Below are 19510 nucleotides of genomic sequence, written 5' to 3' on the forward strand. Positions count from 1 at the left end.
GCCTTTTTCCTCCTAACACTCCTAAGAGCTGCCCTCTTCCTACCCTATTTTCCCTATAATGCTGCCTACCAGCTTCCAACTTCAGAATTATTATTTTGAGATTAGAGAGAATAGGAATGGATTATTTTTTCTTTAAAGTCTTATCTGTTTTCTGAAGATGGTATTCTCTAAAGCTGCAAGCCAAATACATTTTGTCTGCTTGGTTCCTTTGCTCCTCAGTGGCATCCCACAGATACAGAGAGCAGTGAGCTAGCTCTAGCCAGAACATAAGAATTTTTATGGTTGGTTGTACGTGGTTTTTTAGCTCTAGTCTACTGAACTAAATGGCATTATGTTTTTTAACAACAGCAAAAAGTTTCACATGTTGTTGATTCCTTTCCATTTGTCAGATATTGCGTGGAAATATTTGTTAACTTTCTGTACCAAAGGCAGTTTGAGACCATAGAGCTGAAAATACAAAGTTCCTCTTTTTAATTTAAATACAAACTCTAGTTAACTTCTAGTCCAGGACTGACACCTAGTTCTAAATGGAGTGTCTCAAATGGAGTTTCTACTGACAAGGAAGAATAGAAAACACAGTCCTTGCACTCCTGGATTCTGTCCCTGTTTCTTCAGGCAGGAGCATCATGCCCTCGGTTCTGCAGTAATAAAAGATACTCACTGCTCAGTGGAGACTAAGTACATCTCCCACTTTTATGACTGCATTGGTTAAACTGTTCTGCTTAGAGCCAGTTTACAACAGAGAATGTCCCCACAGTGCACAATAGTAAACAAAAAGCCTAAAAAAATTAGCCAGGATCTTCATTTTGTCAGATCCTACTGATTGTTCTTGTGACTTGAAACAAATTGCTTCTGTCCTGCCTGCCCTCACATCTGGGCACTTTGTCTAGTTGCAGTGTGTGACAGTAGTATGAAAAGCAGGTACGTCTGTACAAATGATAGCTTGTGTCTCTACAGAAAAAATATTATTCTGTAAATGCTAAGCATTTTTTATTAGTTAGATGTAGATATTGGAAGCTAGAAACAAACAGCAGTACAGAAATAACTTTAGCATATGGATATAGTTCATATTAAATTAGACATTCGCTATGCAAACTAATTTCTAGTCTCTTTTTTCTTCTCCTGGACTGTCTTTTGGACTAAATTAGCTGTAGGATTTGAAGCTTCTTGACAAACTCTGAGATGCTGATCCTGCCAAATTCTTGGGCAAGACCAGTGGACCTCCCTCACTTGGCACTCAAAAGCACACGATGCTAGCTGTTTATTTCAGTTACAAATCTTCTTGGATATTCCTATTAATCTGGAATTTTCCTGTATGGAATCAGCTATATTTCTTCACAGTGTACTTCTCTGGTTTTAGTCTGTGCTACTTAAGCCCCTTGATATTTTTTCTTTTCCTGCTGAAAGAGGAAGACAGTCAGTCCTGAATTTAAATTTATTGGAAGCACAAGCAAAGGAGTGGTGCTCTTTCTTTTTTTTTGGACCCTGAAATTATTCCCTCTTCGGCAGAGGTTGCTGTGAAGCCAGTACAGTGTTTGCAGCTCTCAGATGTGGGCCAGGCAACAACCGTAGCGTAACAGTGTTGCAGTGAAGCTCCCGGGATGGGTTGTGCAAGCCCTGCTTTCTGCAGGCTGTATGCACAGAGGTGTGGGATGAGACAGGACGAGCCTGTGCCCCATCTGCCTGTACTGGGTACGAAAGAATATAATGATGCAAACACTTCCTTGGTTCAGAACGAGGGCTGTGCAGAGGGGGGGGTCAGACCCTTCAGCCACTGAATCAGCAAATATGATGGAAGCAGCTTTGCCAGCGCCACATTCAGAGCTACAATGAGCAGGGCAGGGTGAACTCTGCACTCTGCCATCGTGCACAAGGGGATGCAAACGTGGTTGCTCTGATTCTGTGTATAAATTACTGCCCTTAAGCTATTTATAGGCATGTAAATAAGAATCTAAAGGAACTTATATTTTATTCTTGGCAGAGTTCCATTCTGGTGAGCTCTCTGCTGGCATATGTTGTGCTGAAAAGCTGGAATGATTCAGCGTAGCTTTTCAGGGCTGAGTTGAATGTTCTTCTTGCACTGCTGTTCCCTGCATGCTGCTCCTCTTCTCTGCTGGGAATCCTTCTCCCAGGAGGGCCTGGCCAAGGAGCCTGCCTTCTACAGCTGTGTCATGGAGCTTGTGACAATCTGCTCTCTTGACTCGTGCTCAGCCTGGTTCAGCTGCTCTGTGCAAGATCTCGCTATTTTCCTTTGGCATTTGCATGAGACCAGCACACAAATGCTTCTGATCATGAAAATCCCGTGTATGACTGTGAAGTAGCTGCCATAAATTAAAAACTGGGAGGAGAAAAAGGCAGAACAATTAATGAAAAACACGTTAGAGATATGCTGCTTCTTTGGAGATGACAGTCACTCTTTTTTTCTTTACTTGTGTTCTGACAGTTTCTCTACATTTGAGAATTTGCTTTGTGATAAAGCAAAATCTCAGCTTTGTGAACAGCATTGTGAAATGAAGAACTGCTCCTTTCTTCCATTCCTTATGCCTCTTAACAAATGTCAGATGGGGAGAGGGATAAGAACAGGATTTTTTTTTTTTTTGTCTATTAGTGCAAAATGTAGTAGCAGCTTCATTACCCATGTAGTCATGAATCTATGTGAAGAGTCTGAGTTCATCCTTGTTTTGCTTTTGCACATTTCAGTGCTGTCACCACAATGGCTTCAGTAAATACACTGTGATTTTATATCAGTATTTCCAACAACAGTGGCAAGGCTGTTTACGAAGTCCTACATATTCCTGTCCTTAATTTTAAAGATGTAATGTTTGTGTCAATCTTTACTCTTTCAAAGTCACTTTTGCTTTCTCTGTGCAGAGTGTGAATAGCTTTAGTCTTCTTCAGATCCATTAGAGTAGACAGCTGCCCCAGCTGAGAGCCCATCTGAGGAAATGCAGAAGTCAGTAGGTTTCAGTTGACTTCAGCATGAGTGACATTAGGTTTACTGAAGATAGGGACACTCTTGTAAGATAGACTATCCCATCCGAAATGGAGTGCCCAAGCTATGGGCAGAAGACCCTATCGTACATGTTGAGATACAGACCAGGTTTGCTCCAGAGCTAGAATTAGAAATTACTTGAGCTGAAATAACTCATATAATCCAGACTGTGTCTCATAATTTTGAACTCCCATTCTGCATCTGACAAAACCAGTCTGAGCTTTTGGGAAGAGAGGATGTTGTTCAGCGTCTTATTAGTTACCAAAACTGGTCAGATAGCATAGCCTGGTTAATTATGTTCTAGTGTATCTCCCTTTAAAAGTCAAAGACCAGCATCTTTAATCCTAAATGCATTAAAAGGCAAAAGGGAAGAATGATGACAAATGATGATGAACAATGACAAGGGAAGAACAAGATGTCTGGATTTCTATGGAAGAAAGAGGAATTAAGTTGTGCTTTGGCATAGGAATTTCTTGGTAAACTTTTGAAGATGACTTGGCTGAGCAGTAAATAGGAAGCAAGGTAACAGCACTTACCTGAGTCACCATGTCCAGTCCCAAACCTCTTGAATCTACAACAACAATTGTGAGAATGGTCTGAATCAGCAGGGCAATGAAGTTGTTCAATCCAAACATCAGGGCATAGCGTTCCATGCTCATATTGACAGCGATCTGGAACCTAATGGGAGACTGGCAGGTCAGTCACTTCCCACTGGGAAAGCTACTGCTGTCTATCAGTCAATGAAGAGAAAATGATCAATGGAGATGGTGCATCAAGGACACAGGAAATGGTGCTTCATTTGGTTGTTTGGTTCCTTGCTCTCTAAAAAAAAAAGTCTGGGGTACCATAGTGTATTTTAATGGTTTTTTGAACTGGCATGGGCTGCTTTTCCAACCCATGCTATCAGGTGATCAGGTAGAATGTCAGTTCTCTGTACCCTCCCCTTTTGTTCCTTTGCCTTCACAGACTGCCTCTGACAGGCTGTGAAGTGTCCATGGCTGGAAGCTTTCAGAGACCTGGCCAGGCAAGGTTGTGACCTGCTCTGGCACTGGCAGCAGTTCTGCCCTGGCTGGGAGGTTGGGCTCGAAGGTCACTGGGTATCTTCTAACCAAACTTTCTGTGGTGGTGAGTCACATTTTGCTTTGTGACTTGACAGTGGAGGTAACATGCTGCTTATTTCTGTGAAGAGTCTGTAGATTTTACTTGCAGTATCTTTTTTGACAATAATCAGAACATCTTTCCTTGCAATATATATCTCCAAAGTTTCTATACAAACAAAAGGGTGTTATTCCTTCGAGACTCATTTTCAGTTATTTTAGCTTGGGGTTTTTTTGCAAGATTTTACTTTGTTGGGTTTTTTTCCAGAATATATTGAAATAGACCAGGTGTAATTCACTATAATGTACTAACAATCTACCAAAATGAAAATAAAGGGCTCACTTGGCTTTCTTCAAGATAGGCATAACCTTGCCATGCATTATAATTTTGGGAGCTTTTAAAAATGGTATCTGATTAATTTTGGGGTTTGACAAAAAATGCATCTAGTATTTTTGTTAATGAAATAGTGTGGTATGTCTAAAGACATTCTAAGCAATAAAATGACTGGAGCAATAACGTTTTATATTTATTACACAGGATAAAATATTTGTTATTAATATTATTTATATATTTCTATTTCTGACAACAGAGTAGCTTGGTCTCCTATGAGATCTTGTCTGAGTTTATACATCCACTGTTCTCTTTCATTCCTTCTTTACATCTTAATATCAGTAATGATTATATATATGAAAGTATGTTGGGGAACACTCTATGTTGAATCTTTTCCTGCATTCATGCAGTTCATGGCATGCTAAAAGGTTTATCAGAAGGGGGTCTAGACATATGGTGATCTTAAAGGATGGCTTGGCCCCTATTGTTCACTCTGCATCTTTCTTGCCAGGAAGGAGCGAAATGGCTTCTACATTTTGCTATTAGTAATTGCCTTTAGTAATAAAGTTATCTTGTACCTTGTTTAATTTCTGCTTAGGTAAATGTCTGATGTCCTTTTGACAATTTTTCTTTCCTGGTTGTTTGGAAGAATGAAAACAACATAACCAGACATTTAAATGTCCTTGTCCTTACCTAAACAGTTATGTCTAGCATTAGGTCAGCTACCTCGGAGGAAAAGGATGCACAAAGCAAACTCGAAGTAAGGTCAGTATTCTGTGCATGATGGCAGCACTGTGATGTTTTGTACTTACGTTGCTATTGTCAGGAGGAACATATAGCATGCCTTGAAAATGAGATAGCTAGCATAAGATGCCCAGATGTTGGTAGAGAAGTGCATGAGAAACAGACAACCAGCATCTATTGCAGAGAAGATCCCTAAAGCCAGTTCACCAAAATGGTCCCAGTTAATCTTCATATATTGTACTAGGAAAGATGTTACTGAGCCTAGAAAAAGAGAAAAAAACATGTGTAAAAGTTGTATCTGTTCCACAGCTTGTATGACCAAGTCTTGCCAGTCTCACATGCTGAAAGGCGATGCTGAATAATGAAGCAGAGTAGTCTGAAGTTTGAAAGCATTTCTAATGACTTCTGCAGCTGTGCAGATGACTGGTCATTTTAAGACAACTGCATAAATCAAGTCTCTGCCATTCTGTCCTTGGTGTTTTATTCCACTTCACAGGATAAACTGTAATGTAGAAGGATTCATTATTTAGGTGTCTGTTCACAGCATGTTATCTCTGGGGAGAGAATCAGGAACATTGTTTGGAGTTCAAGAAGTAATTTCTTCCAGCTTCTCCTAGTTGGAAGGAGAACACAACTAGGCTAGTAAACCTTCTATTGTAACAGTTTAGCTCTGGGCACCTCATAGAGGGGGTAAACTGTCAAAAAAGTGAGTTTTGAGGTGTCAAGGAAATATATCCAAGGAAATGAAAAAGGATTGGTTTGCTTTTGGTGGGACTCCTAGAAGATGCATCTGTTGCAAAGTTAAGCCGTTTGACTGCCCATCTTAGGGGTCCCAGACAATTTTAAAACTTCTATAATTATACACTCAGAAAAAGGCAAGTCCACAAGAGAGAGAAATTCATCAAGGAGTAGATACTACAGGAGGGCTTCTAGTTCATTATTTACTTGGTCTATTTAGTTTCCCACTGCAAGAGTAATATCTGTTTCTCCTTAATGTCTGTAAGGGTAACCCGAATGACCAGGTGTGGAGTAGAGGTGTTTATTTCTCCTGGTAGAATACACCCCAATGTCTTGTGCAAGTTCTTTACAGCAGCACAGTGTGAGACAAGGCAGGGTGCTATCCTCTGATGTTACCTTTTGATAACCTCACTTTGTTTGTGTGGTGTGAGCATCTACTCTTGGTGCAAAAGTAGAATGGTTCATGTCAGTATCATAAGGATTCAATAGGGTCTTTTTTCCCCCTGCACTTTGTATCCTGCAATGACTAGAATTTTTCTTTTTGTCTGGTTGTACAAGGGTATTTCACTAGAAAAACATCTTAACGGGAGGATGATATACTTTCTGTGTAAAATTTTTATGAAAAACTTCTCTCATATGTGTAAGCTGATATCATTGTTATGGGAGCAGTGCAATACTTGTTTTGGGGAAAAAAACCACCAAATAGCCTCATCCAAAGAAACATGGGTGCCTCTGAATGGATTTACCAGCTAGATGCAATGTCTTTGGGACTTGCATATTTTCTGCATACTGGTAAGATACAGTTATTTGTCCAGTCCTAAAGAAAAACCAACATAACTCACATTTGAACTGTTGTTCATCAAAGACCTAGGTCTGGAATGCACAAGATGTGCACTGGCTCCCTGGAGTGCCTGCAATGGAATGGCACTTTGAAAGTTTACTAAAGTGAAACTTCAGAGGCTGTCATTGTGATCAATGTTTAAACATCAACTTACTCAGAAACGTTGCTATTGCTTCGACAGCTCCGTTGTACACTGCGGAGCTGTGGGACGGGGCTCGGAAGTCCCACAGCACCTGGACATAATTCACGACCTGGTTAAAGCCGGCCGTGGCCAGAGCCCACCACAGGGACCAGTAGAGGAGTTTGCAGGAGCTGTAGCAATCCCTCAGGTCCTTGGCCAGCTGCAGCAGCACGCTGAGCATGTGACTGTGAGGCCTGGCATTCCCAGCCTGGGGCTGGGGGGTCGGGCCCCTGGCAGCAGGGTTGGGGCTCTTTTCCTCTTGGCAGCTCGAGGGCCTGTGGGAACTGCCTGCAGCCACCCCTTTATCAGCCCCTGGGAGAGGCTCAGAGGTGTCTTTCCTGTGGAAGAACATGCTCCTCTGGGGCATGGGCAGGAAGAATGAGCACAGGAATGCCAGGGACACGGAAGCCAAGGTGATGGCGTTGAGGTAGAAGTAGGAGACGTGTGCTAAGGACACCAGCAGCTGTCCCAGCACAGCGGCCACGGTGGCTGCCACCAGAGTGACACTCCTGCAGTAGCTGGTGACCCTCTGGTAGTGCTGGGTGCTGACCACGCTGTAGATGTAGGCATAATAGGCCACCTCGGTGGCTGTCACCATGCCATAGAAGAATTCCACCACCTGCATGGCCATGACTCCATGTGCAAAGAGCAGCAGGAGCCACGTGATGATGAGGCTGATGCCCTGCAGGAGGAGGACGGGCTTGTAGCGCACATAGTCTGTGAGCAGGAACACTGGGAAAAGGAGAGCAAGGTAGGAGTATGTCCAAACTGGGAAAATCTGGTTGGTAACCTAGAAGAGGAGAGGAAATGCCAGTGTTTTTATTGTTGAGGAAAGGAAGTTCATGTATTTTAAATGGTGTTGTAGAGGGAAGTTATTTCTCTGAAGGAATTCATAAAATATATAACCACATTGAATCAGCATGGGACTGTTGGGCAGACAAATGGATCCTGGATCCATTAAATGGATCTATTATTTATGCAGTCTGCTGCAAACTGTAACCTGCCAGAGCTGGTTAAAGTTGTGCGCTTTATTTTTTTCCTTTTTATCTTTGTTTAAAAATTTTAAAGAATGCTTTCCCTTTCTATTTTCACTACTTCAATGAAAACAAATCGTAGAGTAAAATCATACCTCATCTGTGGTCAGGTTTTTATCTGGTCCTGTTAGATAGGGTGTTAGGAAAGGTTCTGATGGTTTCATCGTGTAGAAGAATCCATAGAGGCAGAGGATCAGGGTGGGAAAAGCCCAGGTGTTGGTTTTTTCTTGCTTCCAGCAACCCATGGCCTCTGCAGCAAAGCTGAGGAGAAAGTTTGTTAGAATGATGATACTGCCCATGCAAGTGCAAAGAGATCTTGTAATTCATTTTTATTTTGTGGTTTCTGATGCCAAGGAGTGCTCTTTAGAGGTTGACAGTTCAAAAAAATTTTTATTTGTAATGTTAAAGCGAACAGCTATCCCTTACATTTGTCTGCTGCTCTCTTTGTAGAAAGTGCATAAAAAATGAATTTGAAGATCCTTAACTGGGAGACAAACTACCCTGTCATTCCATCTGCACTGACCAAGATAAACAGAGGAAAAGCCTTTCTAGATAGAAGTGGCTGAAGACAGCTGAGCACTGAGATTTCCCTCAACACCATGACTGATCACAGCCAAGCACCTTGCTGAATGACAAGTAACTAGTTCCCAATTGCTGTTTTTTCTTCTTTGCCTCCTAGATGTGCATGGCTTTCCCGTTATGGAGAGCTAGTAGCTCTGGAGCCTAGTAGATGGGAGTTGCTAATAAATACAGAAAGGATGTCAAGTCAGACTCTCATCTGGAATTGCCTGCATCAGAAGTCCATTTTGGATACAGACATCATATTTTCCATGTATAAAAGTGGTCACAGAAGGTTAACAGTCCATGCTAAAATGAAGTGAAGCAGATACTTTTGTTCTTGTCACTAGGTGAGATGATGGAATAAATTAAAATTTGCAACTCTGCTGGACAGAGCCCAAACAGAAGTCAAAATGGGTGTAATGGGGAAATGCAAAGTAAATACACAGTAAGTTAATATCCATATTCATGTTAGTATAGGCAATGTCAAGAATCTTAATGTGTGCAGTCTGTCATTTGGAGTCCTTTGGAGTTTGCTTATTAGCAGATGGGATTTCTATCACTTTGCTTTGAACTTTTATCAACTTCCCTCCCAAGAACTCTTTTTTTTTTTTTTAAGGCAAAAAATGAATTTTAAAAAATCTTAAAAATGAAGTAGTGTTTTTTCATAAAATTATTTGTAAAAGCTGAAGAAAGGTCTATTCAGCCAAAACCAGTCATGTCCTGATGAGTACATCACTCCAGGTTGTATGGGCAGAGGATCTTTTTTTATAGGATGTGATATGTATAAGGCAGTAGGCATTATGCATCTTCTTTTCTAACTTCATGCTATGGTAGCACATTTTACTGACAGCCTGATCCACTAAGAAATGTGTGCAGATCAAAGGGAATTTGAATTCCTTTACTGTGTAACAGCCGAAAGCATGGACATTACAGGAATTCCAGCAGAAACGAACCGGGCTCTGTGTCAGCTCTGCAGCGTGAACCACTAGATGGCAAGGTGACCCCAGCAAGGCAAAATGAGTTCGGGAGGGCTGTGAGCTACTGAGCGCTCCAGGAAGGAAACATTTCTGCCCCTCCTTCCTCCCCGGCTGTTGTAACATGAGGCTGCTGCAAACGCGGCTTTGGCAGGACCAGTCTGAGCCCTGCCCAGGATCGTGCTCACTTAGACACCATAACACCCCCAGGCTCTCCTCTCACGTGGTAATCATTAAAGCCATACGGCACCCCAGTGCTGTGGGAATGCTTCATGTGATTCTGAGAAAGGCATCGAGAAGACTGGGGTGGAGAGCATCTCTAGCACTGTAATGAGAAACATTTGTACAAGTCAGCTTTGGGAAGTAGCCAGGCGTATTTTCCCCTTTCCAGCCTAGATTCTCTGCTCTGGTCTCTTTCAGGTCCTGCCTTGTTTGTTCACCCCCCAGCAGGCTGTGTGACACAGGGGCAGCAAGTCTCATGTAGCTTGTCAAAATATCCCACATCCTGGGAGGAGAGTGGGGCAAGCTGCTGCCTCTGCAGGGCTCGCAGCGCGCTTGTGCTCCCCCTCAGATGCTGCCCAACAGCGGCCGGGCTTTGCCATCCCGTGCAAGAATTCACGGTTTCAGCTGTACACAGAACTTCAGGTGTGCCCTGGTCACTGCATCCCTACAGTGCCAGCACGTGCACTGTTTAGGGTTTTTGGCTAGACCTGTACCTCTCACCTGCAGTTTTGCTCTTTGAGGTGCCACCGTTAGGCTGGTAGGTAAGTTAGGTGAGAAGTTTCCCACTTGATTTAAGCAGCTGTGCAGAAAAAAAACCCTGTCACTGGTGCTGAGCTGGGAAGCATAGTAGGCTGAGGGCTCTCAGGGGCAACCCACTCTGCCACTGGAGAGTGGGAGATGGGAGATGGTGTCACCCAACCTGCAGTGGGGTTTGTGTTCCCCTCACACTTCAGCCCTTGGCCAGCAGTAAGCCCCCCCCCCCAGCTCTGCAGCTGCTGTACAACCCCTCCCTTCTGGATTCATGACCACAAACCTCTGACAACCAGAGCTCTGCCTTGGTGCTTGAGGGGAGGAATCCAATTTGTTCCCGGTTCAGTCACCCCATGTGGTCAATTAGGCTTTTGTAAATCTAGGGTTTTGTTCACTTTTGAAGAGATTTTAGGATGCCTTCGTGTTCTGCAACAAAACAATCCTATATTTCTTTTTTCCTTCAGCAATTCTTGGTGCCATAGCTGTCAGCTCTTCTACACACAGACTAACACAGCCTCCCAGGTCCCCACCAGATTGTTCTCTTCTTTCCTCCCACTTTTCCTTGTCATTGCAGGATTTCTGATTTCTAAAGTTCATATATAATCATACCTTCTGTGCTGGAGCTCTTCCTTTCTTACTTCCAAGGGAAAAGCCTCCTTTTAGTATTTCCAATCTTACTTCTGGTTGTCCTGTGTGTATTGCAGCTACTGGACTCTGTTTGGGTTTTGTGCTTTTCCTGTTCTTCTGGTATTACAGCTTGCCCTGACACCTCCTTTGAAACGGCCTCCAGCTGGCTTTCTTTCAGCATCCATGTTCAGCACCCTTAAAGGAACAGCCAGATAATCCTGGCCTGTCTTTGCTCCAAGGCAGCAGTAATTCAAGACCCAAACTACGGTTTGGTGCCGGACTAGCACAAAATCAATAGAGGTAGTAATTTTCCCAAAGAATTTTGGATCTATTTAACAGGATGTGTGGCTTGGGAGCCATCTGTGCTTCAAACTGGCCTATATTAAAGAGGGAGCAGTAGCTGTGTGTGGGTAGTGACAGAGGTGAGGGCGAGCAAATACCACTGTTGTAAGATTGGAATGTATCCACACTACTTACATGGGGTTTCAAACTATTCTGACAAATTTAAAAAGTAAAAAGTAAAACACCCTGCTCTGCTTCCTCTTGACTTACTTGCTGGCAAATTTGTTAGTTCTTTTGCTTAGGCAGGTTCTCACATTGCTGCTGAAGATGGGGATACTGCCCTATAGTCAGCTTCAGAAGATTCTGTGGGACTCATGACAGCAGAGTATACTCTGTGAAATGTACAGATTTTCACAAAAAGTGTGTACAGAAATCTAGATCCACTCCCACCCTGGTCCCAAAACATGTAGGTCTGGAATGAGGGATGTAAAAATTATTTAGGAATATGACCAATACAGGAGGAAAATTTGTAAATATTTGTAAATAACACTGAATTATCCAATCAGAGGAAGGTGGCATCTTGGCTCACACACAGTAAAATGGACCAGCAACTTTATGGACATGTACATGAATATGAAAAATATATGACATTTTTTGCTGGTCTGATGAGTGTCCCAGCTCAGCCAGTCCTTTGTCTTCACTCTTGGCCAGATTTTGCAGCCTTTTTTCCTTCTACCCCTCAACAGTCTATACTACAGGATTAGTGATGTTAGAGGGGCCATCCCTGCCTCTTGCCTTTATAATTTGTTTGTTGGCCTTTGTCCCTGAAACCATCTCCTCCTGCCTAGGACAGTGCTGTGTACTTACAGAGTCATAGCTGGGAGGGAGCCATAATGATCATCATGTCCTAGTCCCTGCTCCTCCCAGGACTATCTCAAATGATACCTTGTGACTCAGTGTGTCATCCAGACGCTCCGTGAATGCTGGCAGCTTCTGTAATATGTGTGAAACTGATGCATGAATGGAATGTAATAACTCCTTTGGGCACTTTCTGAGCCATCAGTCTCTGTCTGACACTGATCCCAGAGCTATCTTAGTTCTGTTGACCCTGCAGCTATAGGACGTGACAGCCCCTCTGAGAGAACCCTGTGTATACCTGCATTTGGTTTTATTCTCATGAACTCTTGTTAAAATGCAGAGAACCCTTTAGGGAAAGAGTGTTACTTGGGGTTTGCATTGACTTACTAAGAATCCAACTCAAATATCTTGACACTGAGAAAAACGGCAAAATTCTGCTTTTCCTGTAACACAATAATGAGGAAGAATGATTTAAGTAACTTCCAGGCATTGAAATTTGGTTTCTTTTCTTTCAGATCCTCTCTTCTCATAGTCTTCAGTCCACCTTGTTTGTAATTAAAATTTCATGCTTTTTCACTGATTCACGTTCATGTGAATCAGTGAAAAAGCATGATGGAAGACTGTAAAACTGTGATGAGCTTATGCAAATTTTTGGTCAACTTGAGCCCTATGCCATAAGCTGCCTGCAGCAGAGCATGGCTGCTGGGTTTGAAGGGGACTACACTCTTTTCACGAAGAGTAGTTAGAAGCAGAAGTGTTGTTCTGCTTGGTGGGTGGGCTGGGGGATCTGTTTCTAGTTGACATCCCAATTCTGTTCAGTTGGGAAAGGGAAGATTTTGTAAGACAGGAGGAAAGGTGAGTTTTATTGTTGTAGTATATCCTAAACAGTTCATCTAGTATGTCTCTAATGAATCAAGGAGATAGGACAATTCTGAGAGGGGAAGGAAAGGCAGTAAAGGAAGGAGACTGCAAACCTCTGTCATCCGGATCCTTTCTCCTGCCTCTGCTGCCCCTTGGACTCAATCCTGGTATTATCTCTGGTGCTTCACAGGATGGCACCAAGGCTGAGAGGCTCACATTGGCTGTGTGAGGTGTCTCTCTATCTGTAAGTTTGGTCACTGGCTTTCAGCTCACAAATCACATCTGTTTCTTGACACCTGCCCAACTCAGACAAAGAGACTTCTTCAAATCAAACTGAAGGCTTGTTCTTTTTGAAGAATGTGTACTATGCTCTCTAAAGCAAGCAATAGCAAAGAAAATTTTCTGTGGCTAATACTGAAGATTTTTCTCCATTCGTGGCCAAATTCAGCCTACGCACAGAAAGGTTCCAATGGCAGTTATAAAGATTAAAGTGTATTTTTGTCAGATTTCTCAGACCCAGGAGTATTCACAGGACATGTAACTTTCTGACTTATGGATGAGCTGATCTTTATCTTTTCTCATGTACTGCATGCTCATCTTGGGAATGAGCTGCTGTCTGCAGTCTGGCCCTGAATCCCATGGTGTGTGCGTGAGGGTTTCCATAACTTGCTTCTCAGCTGAGTCTTGCCCCAGGTTCCCAAGGTGGAAGGGCATTCATATGTCTCAGGTGCTTTTCATCTGAGACACAAAAATGAATATGCAAATTTCAGTTTGGGATGTTTAGCTAGAAGGTACTAAGGGCGTTACTCCAAGGGGTAGGTTAGGAAATACATTCAACCAAATGAATGTTTCAGGTACTTGGTTTAAATGTAGACTTACAGCTGCTTCCTTGTTAAAAAGTAATGCCATAAGGCTATTTTTCACTATGCTGCACCTTACCTAAGCATAATGCCCACCCTTTTTATCCATTCATTCTTACTCTTGTCACTGGACTGCCCATTGCCACTTGCACCATGAAAGGCAGTGGCTTCTGGTAGAAGTGCAGGATCTGGAACAAACAGCTGTGCCATTAATCATCACCCTGAGACATTTTGGGAGGAGAGGTTAATTCTTTTTTCTTACAGGCAGCATTTTTGTGGTGGCACATTTGGGCACAAACGAGGCCTGGAGCTCTTGTTACAACATGCTACCAACATGGTATGGAGCACATAAAAGTCCTGTAATGGGTTTATAAAGACTGGTTGAACCTACCTTGGCCTGCAGAGCTGTGCTTAAACCCCCTTTTGTACACAATGAAGTCTGGGCCAGTGTGTTGAAAGGAGTCATTTACCCTCTTAATCTGTTATTGGCCAGGGAAAGATAAGTTGCATTAGCTTTCTGCAATGTAAGTCACTGGCTGGTTTGTCTCTGCTTTTGGTTACAGTTTCATTGCTGAATTCACTGTAGGTGACAGGTTACCAATGTAGCTGTGAGACGCTGAGCAAGGAGCATTCAGTTACAGTGGGTGTCCCCTTGGAAGCATTACCAAGACTTTACAGGCACCCTTACTAGCATGTCAGTGACCTGCATTGCAGCTCTCTGATTTGCTCTGTGCAAAAACCTCTCAAGACCGTGGGAGGTTTCCAGATAAAGGTGTTTCCCATTGTCTGAGGACTGGGTTTGTTGGCTGAGCAACCTTTTACTTTCTCACTCTTATTGGCACAAGGCACACTTGGCTCTCCCAGCTGAGGGGTGCAAAGCAGTGAGGTCCAGAGGAGCTGAGCCAAAAAATAGTTCAGCATGTGGAAGTACCTGCTGATCTGCTGCAAAATTCATTGTTCAAAATGAAGCTGTGAGCTTTGTGGTATCTTCCTATTTTCTTCATAGGTCTGAGAATGTCAGACAATTCAATTTCATCTCTTCTTTTTGTCTGGGTGGGGTTTTTTTTTGTTTTTTTCTTTGTTTGTTTTTTTAATGTTTCAAAACAACTGAACAGCAACAAAAAAATCAAGCAAATGAGTTGAATAGATGGTAAAATTTCCAAGACTGAGCAGACAGATGATATCTCATGTATGGTCTCCCTCTTGGCATCAGGGTGTATTTTGGTCCTAACTGCCAAAGTTATTTCTGTTGTAATTGTATCAATAGCAAATTACTGTCTTGAGACTTCTAAAATTGAGAACTGAAATTCCAAAAAGATCTGAAGTTTACTGGAAGGTGGAGAAAATCCTTCTGTTGCATTCAATGAATGCTACAGCAGGACAGAAAGGCTGAGAGAAAAATAGGTTATACCTTAAGTAGGTCCTTTAGTTTTCCTTATATTTTTCTTCCAGATCATCAGTGGAGGACAGGAACTACTCCTTTGTCAGTGGAATTCTCTGAGGATTTTCCTTTCTAATAAAATGTTACGAGGTCACTGCTATAGGTTTGCAGCTGACTTTTGTGCAAGTGCTGACTGTAGCTGGGAGCACCAGGCTCTGGTGTCCCTCTGTCCCCTACACTGTCTGTCAGCTCTTAGAAGCCATCAGTGTTTAAAGGAAGAATAGCAGTTTTTTGTTTATCAATGAAGTGGAGAAAGATGATTCTGGTGAGAAAAAAGTGGCTGAATTTTGCTATGGCTGCAAAGTAATCTTTCACCACTACTTTGATGTCAAGATTGTCTGTGTGCTTCACAAGCTGGTTTTGAGCTCTTCCATTCTGCAAACTGTGATTGAGGGAAACACATCTATTGACTGTAGCTAATAAGAATATTTCGCGTAATACTTTCTTGATATGACCTACATGTTACATGTAAGAATGAGAAAATTGCTTTCAGAAAATATCAAATGCTATAAAAGTTAAGGCCTGTTTTGTCATCAGTGCCAACCGCAGACCAACCCCTCGATGAGTTCCTTGTGATGAATGAGCCAGCCAAGGTCCATGAAACCACTCTTGCAATTTTTTTTTTAATTATGGGGGAGGGGGGGTTGGTTCTCGTTGTGTTTGTTTGTTTGTTGTTTTCTGTGGTTCTTTTTAGAAATGAAAAAAACCTCATCTTTTTTACTCAGTGCAGTCATTGTTACACTTGGTAACAGTGAGCAAAAAATGAGCAAAAAAGAATTGCTTTTAGGAGATGAGGAAGAATATAAAACATTCTATTAAGCTTCACCTTTAGAATTTCTAACTACAGTTAGAAATAGATGTATGTAGGATGCTTATCCCAGCAACCAAAAAAACCTCCCCTATCTCCAAGTCTGATGATTGGGCCTGGTGACTTTACCACCTTAGTTGTAGTTTTTGTAACAATGCCATATGATCCAATTCAATGCACACTCTTTGACTGTGCTTTAGTCTTTCTTGGATTGCACACTTTTAAAATATCCAGTTAATTAACAAAAGGGAAGTGATATATAGGTCAAAGAAATCTCACTTGAATTGGTTAATACTTGTAATGACTAATGCTCACTTACTGTGGATTGCCAAAGAGAAACAAGAGGAAAAACCTGAAGGGATTTCTAAGGAACTTTCCATGTTGAAAGATCACTTTCCAGGGTGTGTTCCCCTCTAGACTTATTCCACTGGCGGCAGATATTGTCCTGTCGTCACAGATGGATGTATCATTTCAGAGATGCAAATTTACATTTGCACAATCTGTGGTGCAGGAAGTTTCAGCCCAGCACCTCCTCTACCATTATTTTACCCTCAAGGTCCATCTCATTACAGACACCATGGGAGACTGAATCATTGCAACAGCCCAAGTAGTGTCAAGTCCTGCTGGAAGAGCATTTGTCACATTTTGACAAGTGCTTATATCAAATGGGCTGCTTCATTTAATGCTAAACCCCTAATGACACCTAGAACAGGCTTATAATAAGCCATTATGCTGCTAGTGTTTGCTTAAAAGTAAGAATTCTTGCACTTAAAGTGTCTGGAGTTCTTCTAATACCTTGATTTCTTGCCAGCTCAGAAGACTTTTGATGATAGAGTCACCAAAGTCCTTAGGGCTTTTTTTGTTTGGTTGGTTGTTTTTTTTCATCAACAGTGTGTTAAGTTTTATCCATTTCATGAAGAAACAATTTTTTTATGTGGTCCAAGTTTTTTTCCAAGTGCCTTCACCTTCCTGTCCTTTCAAAGGCAGAGCAGTAACAGTGTATGTGTTGTACTCTGGAGCTCTGGCCCTGGTTCCCATGTCCCTCGATGTCCTAGGTTAGGTACAAACATGCATAAAAGAGGACCAATCTTTGATCTGAGGAAGGCTGAGCCAACTTACTTAAGGAGATGTTCTTGTAAAACACAGGTCACTTTGGAATAGCAGATTTCTGTCAAGCCCAGATTGTTTGACTTAGAACCTCTTTTGTGTCTTAAAACAGTTTATTTGTCTCTGGTTCTTGCCTTGCTGTTTACAGGAGCACCTGATGGTTGTGAGCAGGCTTGAGTGGTTGGACACAGCATCCTCCTCAAAGCCCCAGCCAAGGGCCCAACCAACAGGGCACTTTTGGGGCTGGCTGGAGTTGTCTGGGCTAGCAATAAGTAAGAAAGACTTTGAAAATGGGGACAAGCAAGATAATGCTTGAAGCAGCCAAGGGAACCCTGCAGAAAGAGAAGAAAAATTACCCTGGCAGATGTTTCCTTAACAGGACCTAGGGCAAGGCTGCCCTTTTTAGGGCCTCCAAATGCCTCACAGAAATCAAGAGGTGAGGACCAAGGTCCAGAAAAGGGGTGTAGGAGGGTAAGAAAGTCAGTGATCTCGGTTGTGTTATGAAAAAGAACCTGTAAGAGTCAGGATGGAAGGGATGTGGTGGTGTGGTTTCCTTGGGAAAAGAGCAGGCCTCTTGGAAAGAGGGAAGTCCAAGCTAGCTGGTTTGGGCAACCATGGTTTAAAGCTCCTGATAGGAAAGTCCCTATAACGTAACCATGGAGTGCTGAAAAGCTGCAGTGATTGCAGCACTTGCCGTGAGAGGGCCTGTGTCCACAGCTGCTTGACACAGCCACTCCACAGGGTTAACTAACAGATATTTAAAATGATCTTGATTGGTTTTTGTGTGGCAATCCAAAATAAGCAGGTATTACTGGGTATTTTTAAGCCAGTCTTCCAGTAACACATGACAAAACCCTGGCTGTGTTAATAATGTACTAAGTGGTCCAAGTAATCACATGTTCCATATGTCAAGAATGACTTAGTAAAACCTTCATGAGTTGTCTTGGTCAACTTAAAACTTTACCACTTCATCTTATTTAGTTCCTCTTTTGTCTCTTTTCTTTATAAGGTTTGTTTTATTTGTTTTAGGTCTTCCTGAGGAAGCAAAGAGAACACAAGAAAAAAACAGCTTCACATTTTTAAAATTATTCTCTTCTAATTTGATACAAAACCATGTTTCAATTGGATTAATGAATAGTTTCAGCCCACCTAAAACTGCATTTTAATGAAAACTTTAAGTAGCAGATTTTTTTTCCCCCTACCTCTATTCCTGTCTATTGCTTTTCAAAATTCAGAAAATGTCACTCTTTCATAATTGCCAAGGCACAGTATCTTTTTCTTCCCTTTTTGAATTAAATATTTTTAAAATGCAAGCCCTCATTTTTTAGTTTTGGAAGGCATTTTCACGTTCAGGCTGTGGATTTTGGTTCCAGCAATTTTCCTTTTCCAAATCTTCTTTGGGATCTGTGCATCTTGGGGAAACTCTCAGCCAAACCAGAGTAGTTGAGAAGCACTGACTTGTGTGGAAGTGGTGAGGCTCAGGCTCAATTTCAGTGTGGCTGTATGATCACTCTAGTGCTGAAAAGTTGCTGACAGCTTTTCTTGGTGAAGATCTTGGGATGTTAAACACATCTGTTTCTATCATGTGTTTAACATGATAGAATCCTTGAATTGCACTCATTAATTACATTAACTACTTAATTAATCACATTCCTACTTTTTGTAATCAGGTTTCTTTTTGTCTGCAAATGATGCTTGGTGGTCTCAGACCTTTGCAGGAGATAGTGTATCCTCTCAAGTGATTCCTTCCTTTCTTCTCTTCCTCACCTTTTTAAGTTATTCAGAAAAAAATCTGCACTTCTGGACTACTTTAAGGATCAGAAACATATTAGTCAAAATGTTTCTGCTGTTGTGTTTACTTTGCCTAAAGGCAAATACAAATTTAAATTGGAAGAGAAAAGGGCTGTAACAAGGCAAATATAATATAACTTAGAGCCCAGCTTGGCAGGCAGCTTTTAACTGTTTCCTCTTTTGACTATATGGTGTCTTGACCCTGGCTGGATGCTCTAAGCTGCTCTATCACTCCACTCCTCAGCTGGGCAGAGGAGAGGTAAATAAGGAAAGGCTCTGAGATCAAAGTAAGGGCATGGAGAGATTACTCACCAATTGCCAACACAGGCAAAACAGAATCAACTTGAGGAAATTAATTTAATTTATTAGCAATCAAATCAGGGTAGGACAATGACAGGTAAGATCAAACCTTAAAACATCTTCCCCCCACAACTCCCTTCTTCCTGGGCTTAACTGTACTCCCAATTTTCTCTACCTCCTTCCCCCAGCTGTTCAGGGGTATGAAAATGGGGGGTTTGGTCAGTTCATCACATGTTACCTCTGCTGCTCCTTCCTCCTGGGGGGAGGAATCCTCACACTATCTCCCTGCTCCCACATGGGCTCCTCTCTCCATGCGGCCACAGGTCCTG

General features: G+C 42.1%; 1 protein-coding gene across 1 annotated transcript; it reads right to left on the bottom strand.

The window, feature by feature from the left end:
• Positions 1-1979: 1979 nt before the first annotated feature.
• On the bottom strand, positions 1980-10973 carry LOC309576562 (thiamine transporter 2-like). The gene is made up of 6 exons (XM_082287955.1): positions 10856-10973; positions 8054-8219; positions 6898-7714; positions 5233-5425; positions 3529-3670; positions 1980-2338 (listed from the first exon to the last, which is right to left on the bottom strand). Exons 2-6 carry the CDS (start codon positions 8201-8203, stop codon positions 2159-2161), a joined length of 1482 nt encoding a protein of 493 aa, XP_082144081.1. The 5' UTR covers positions 8204-8219; positions 10856-10973; the 3' UTR covers positions 1980-2158.
• Between the last annotated feature and the right edge of the window lie 8537 nt (positions 10974-19510).

The sequence above is a fragment of the Coloeus monedula genome (genome assembly GCF_965178545.1).
Source record: "Coloeus monedula genome assembly, chromosome: 10".
In the NCBI taxonomy this organism is placed as follows: Eukaryota; Metazoa; Chordata; class Aves; order Passeriformes; family Corvidae; genus Coloeus; species Coloeus monedula.

Bases quoted from the DNA above. Each gene is read 5' to 3' on its own strand.
- LOC309576562 (XM_082287955.1), bottom strand. From the start codon at position 8,203: ATGGGTTGCTGGAAGCAAGAAAAAACCAACACCTGGGCTTTTCCCACC. The intron at 7,715-8,053 runs GTATGATTTTAC...CTCCTCTTCTAG, and splicing joins AAAACCTGACCACAGATGAG to GTTACCAACCAGATTTTCCC. The intron at 5,426-6,897 runs GTAAGTTGATGT...CTCTTTTTCTAG, and splicing joins AGCAATAGCAACGTTTCTGA to GCTCAGTAACATCTTTCCTA.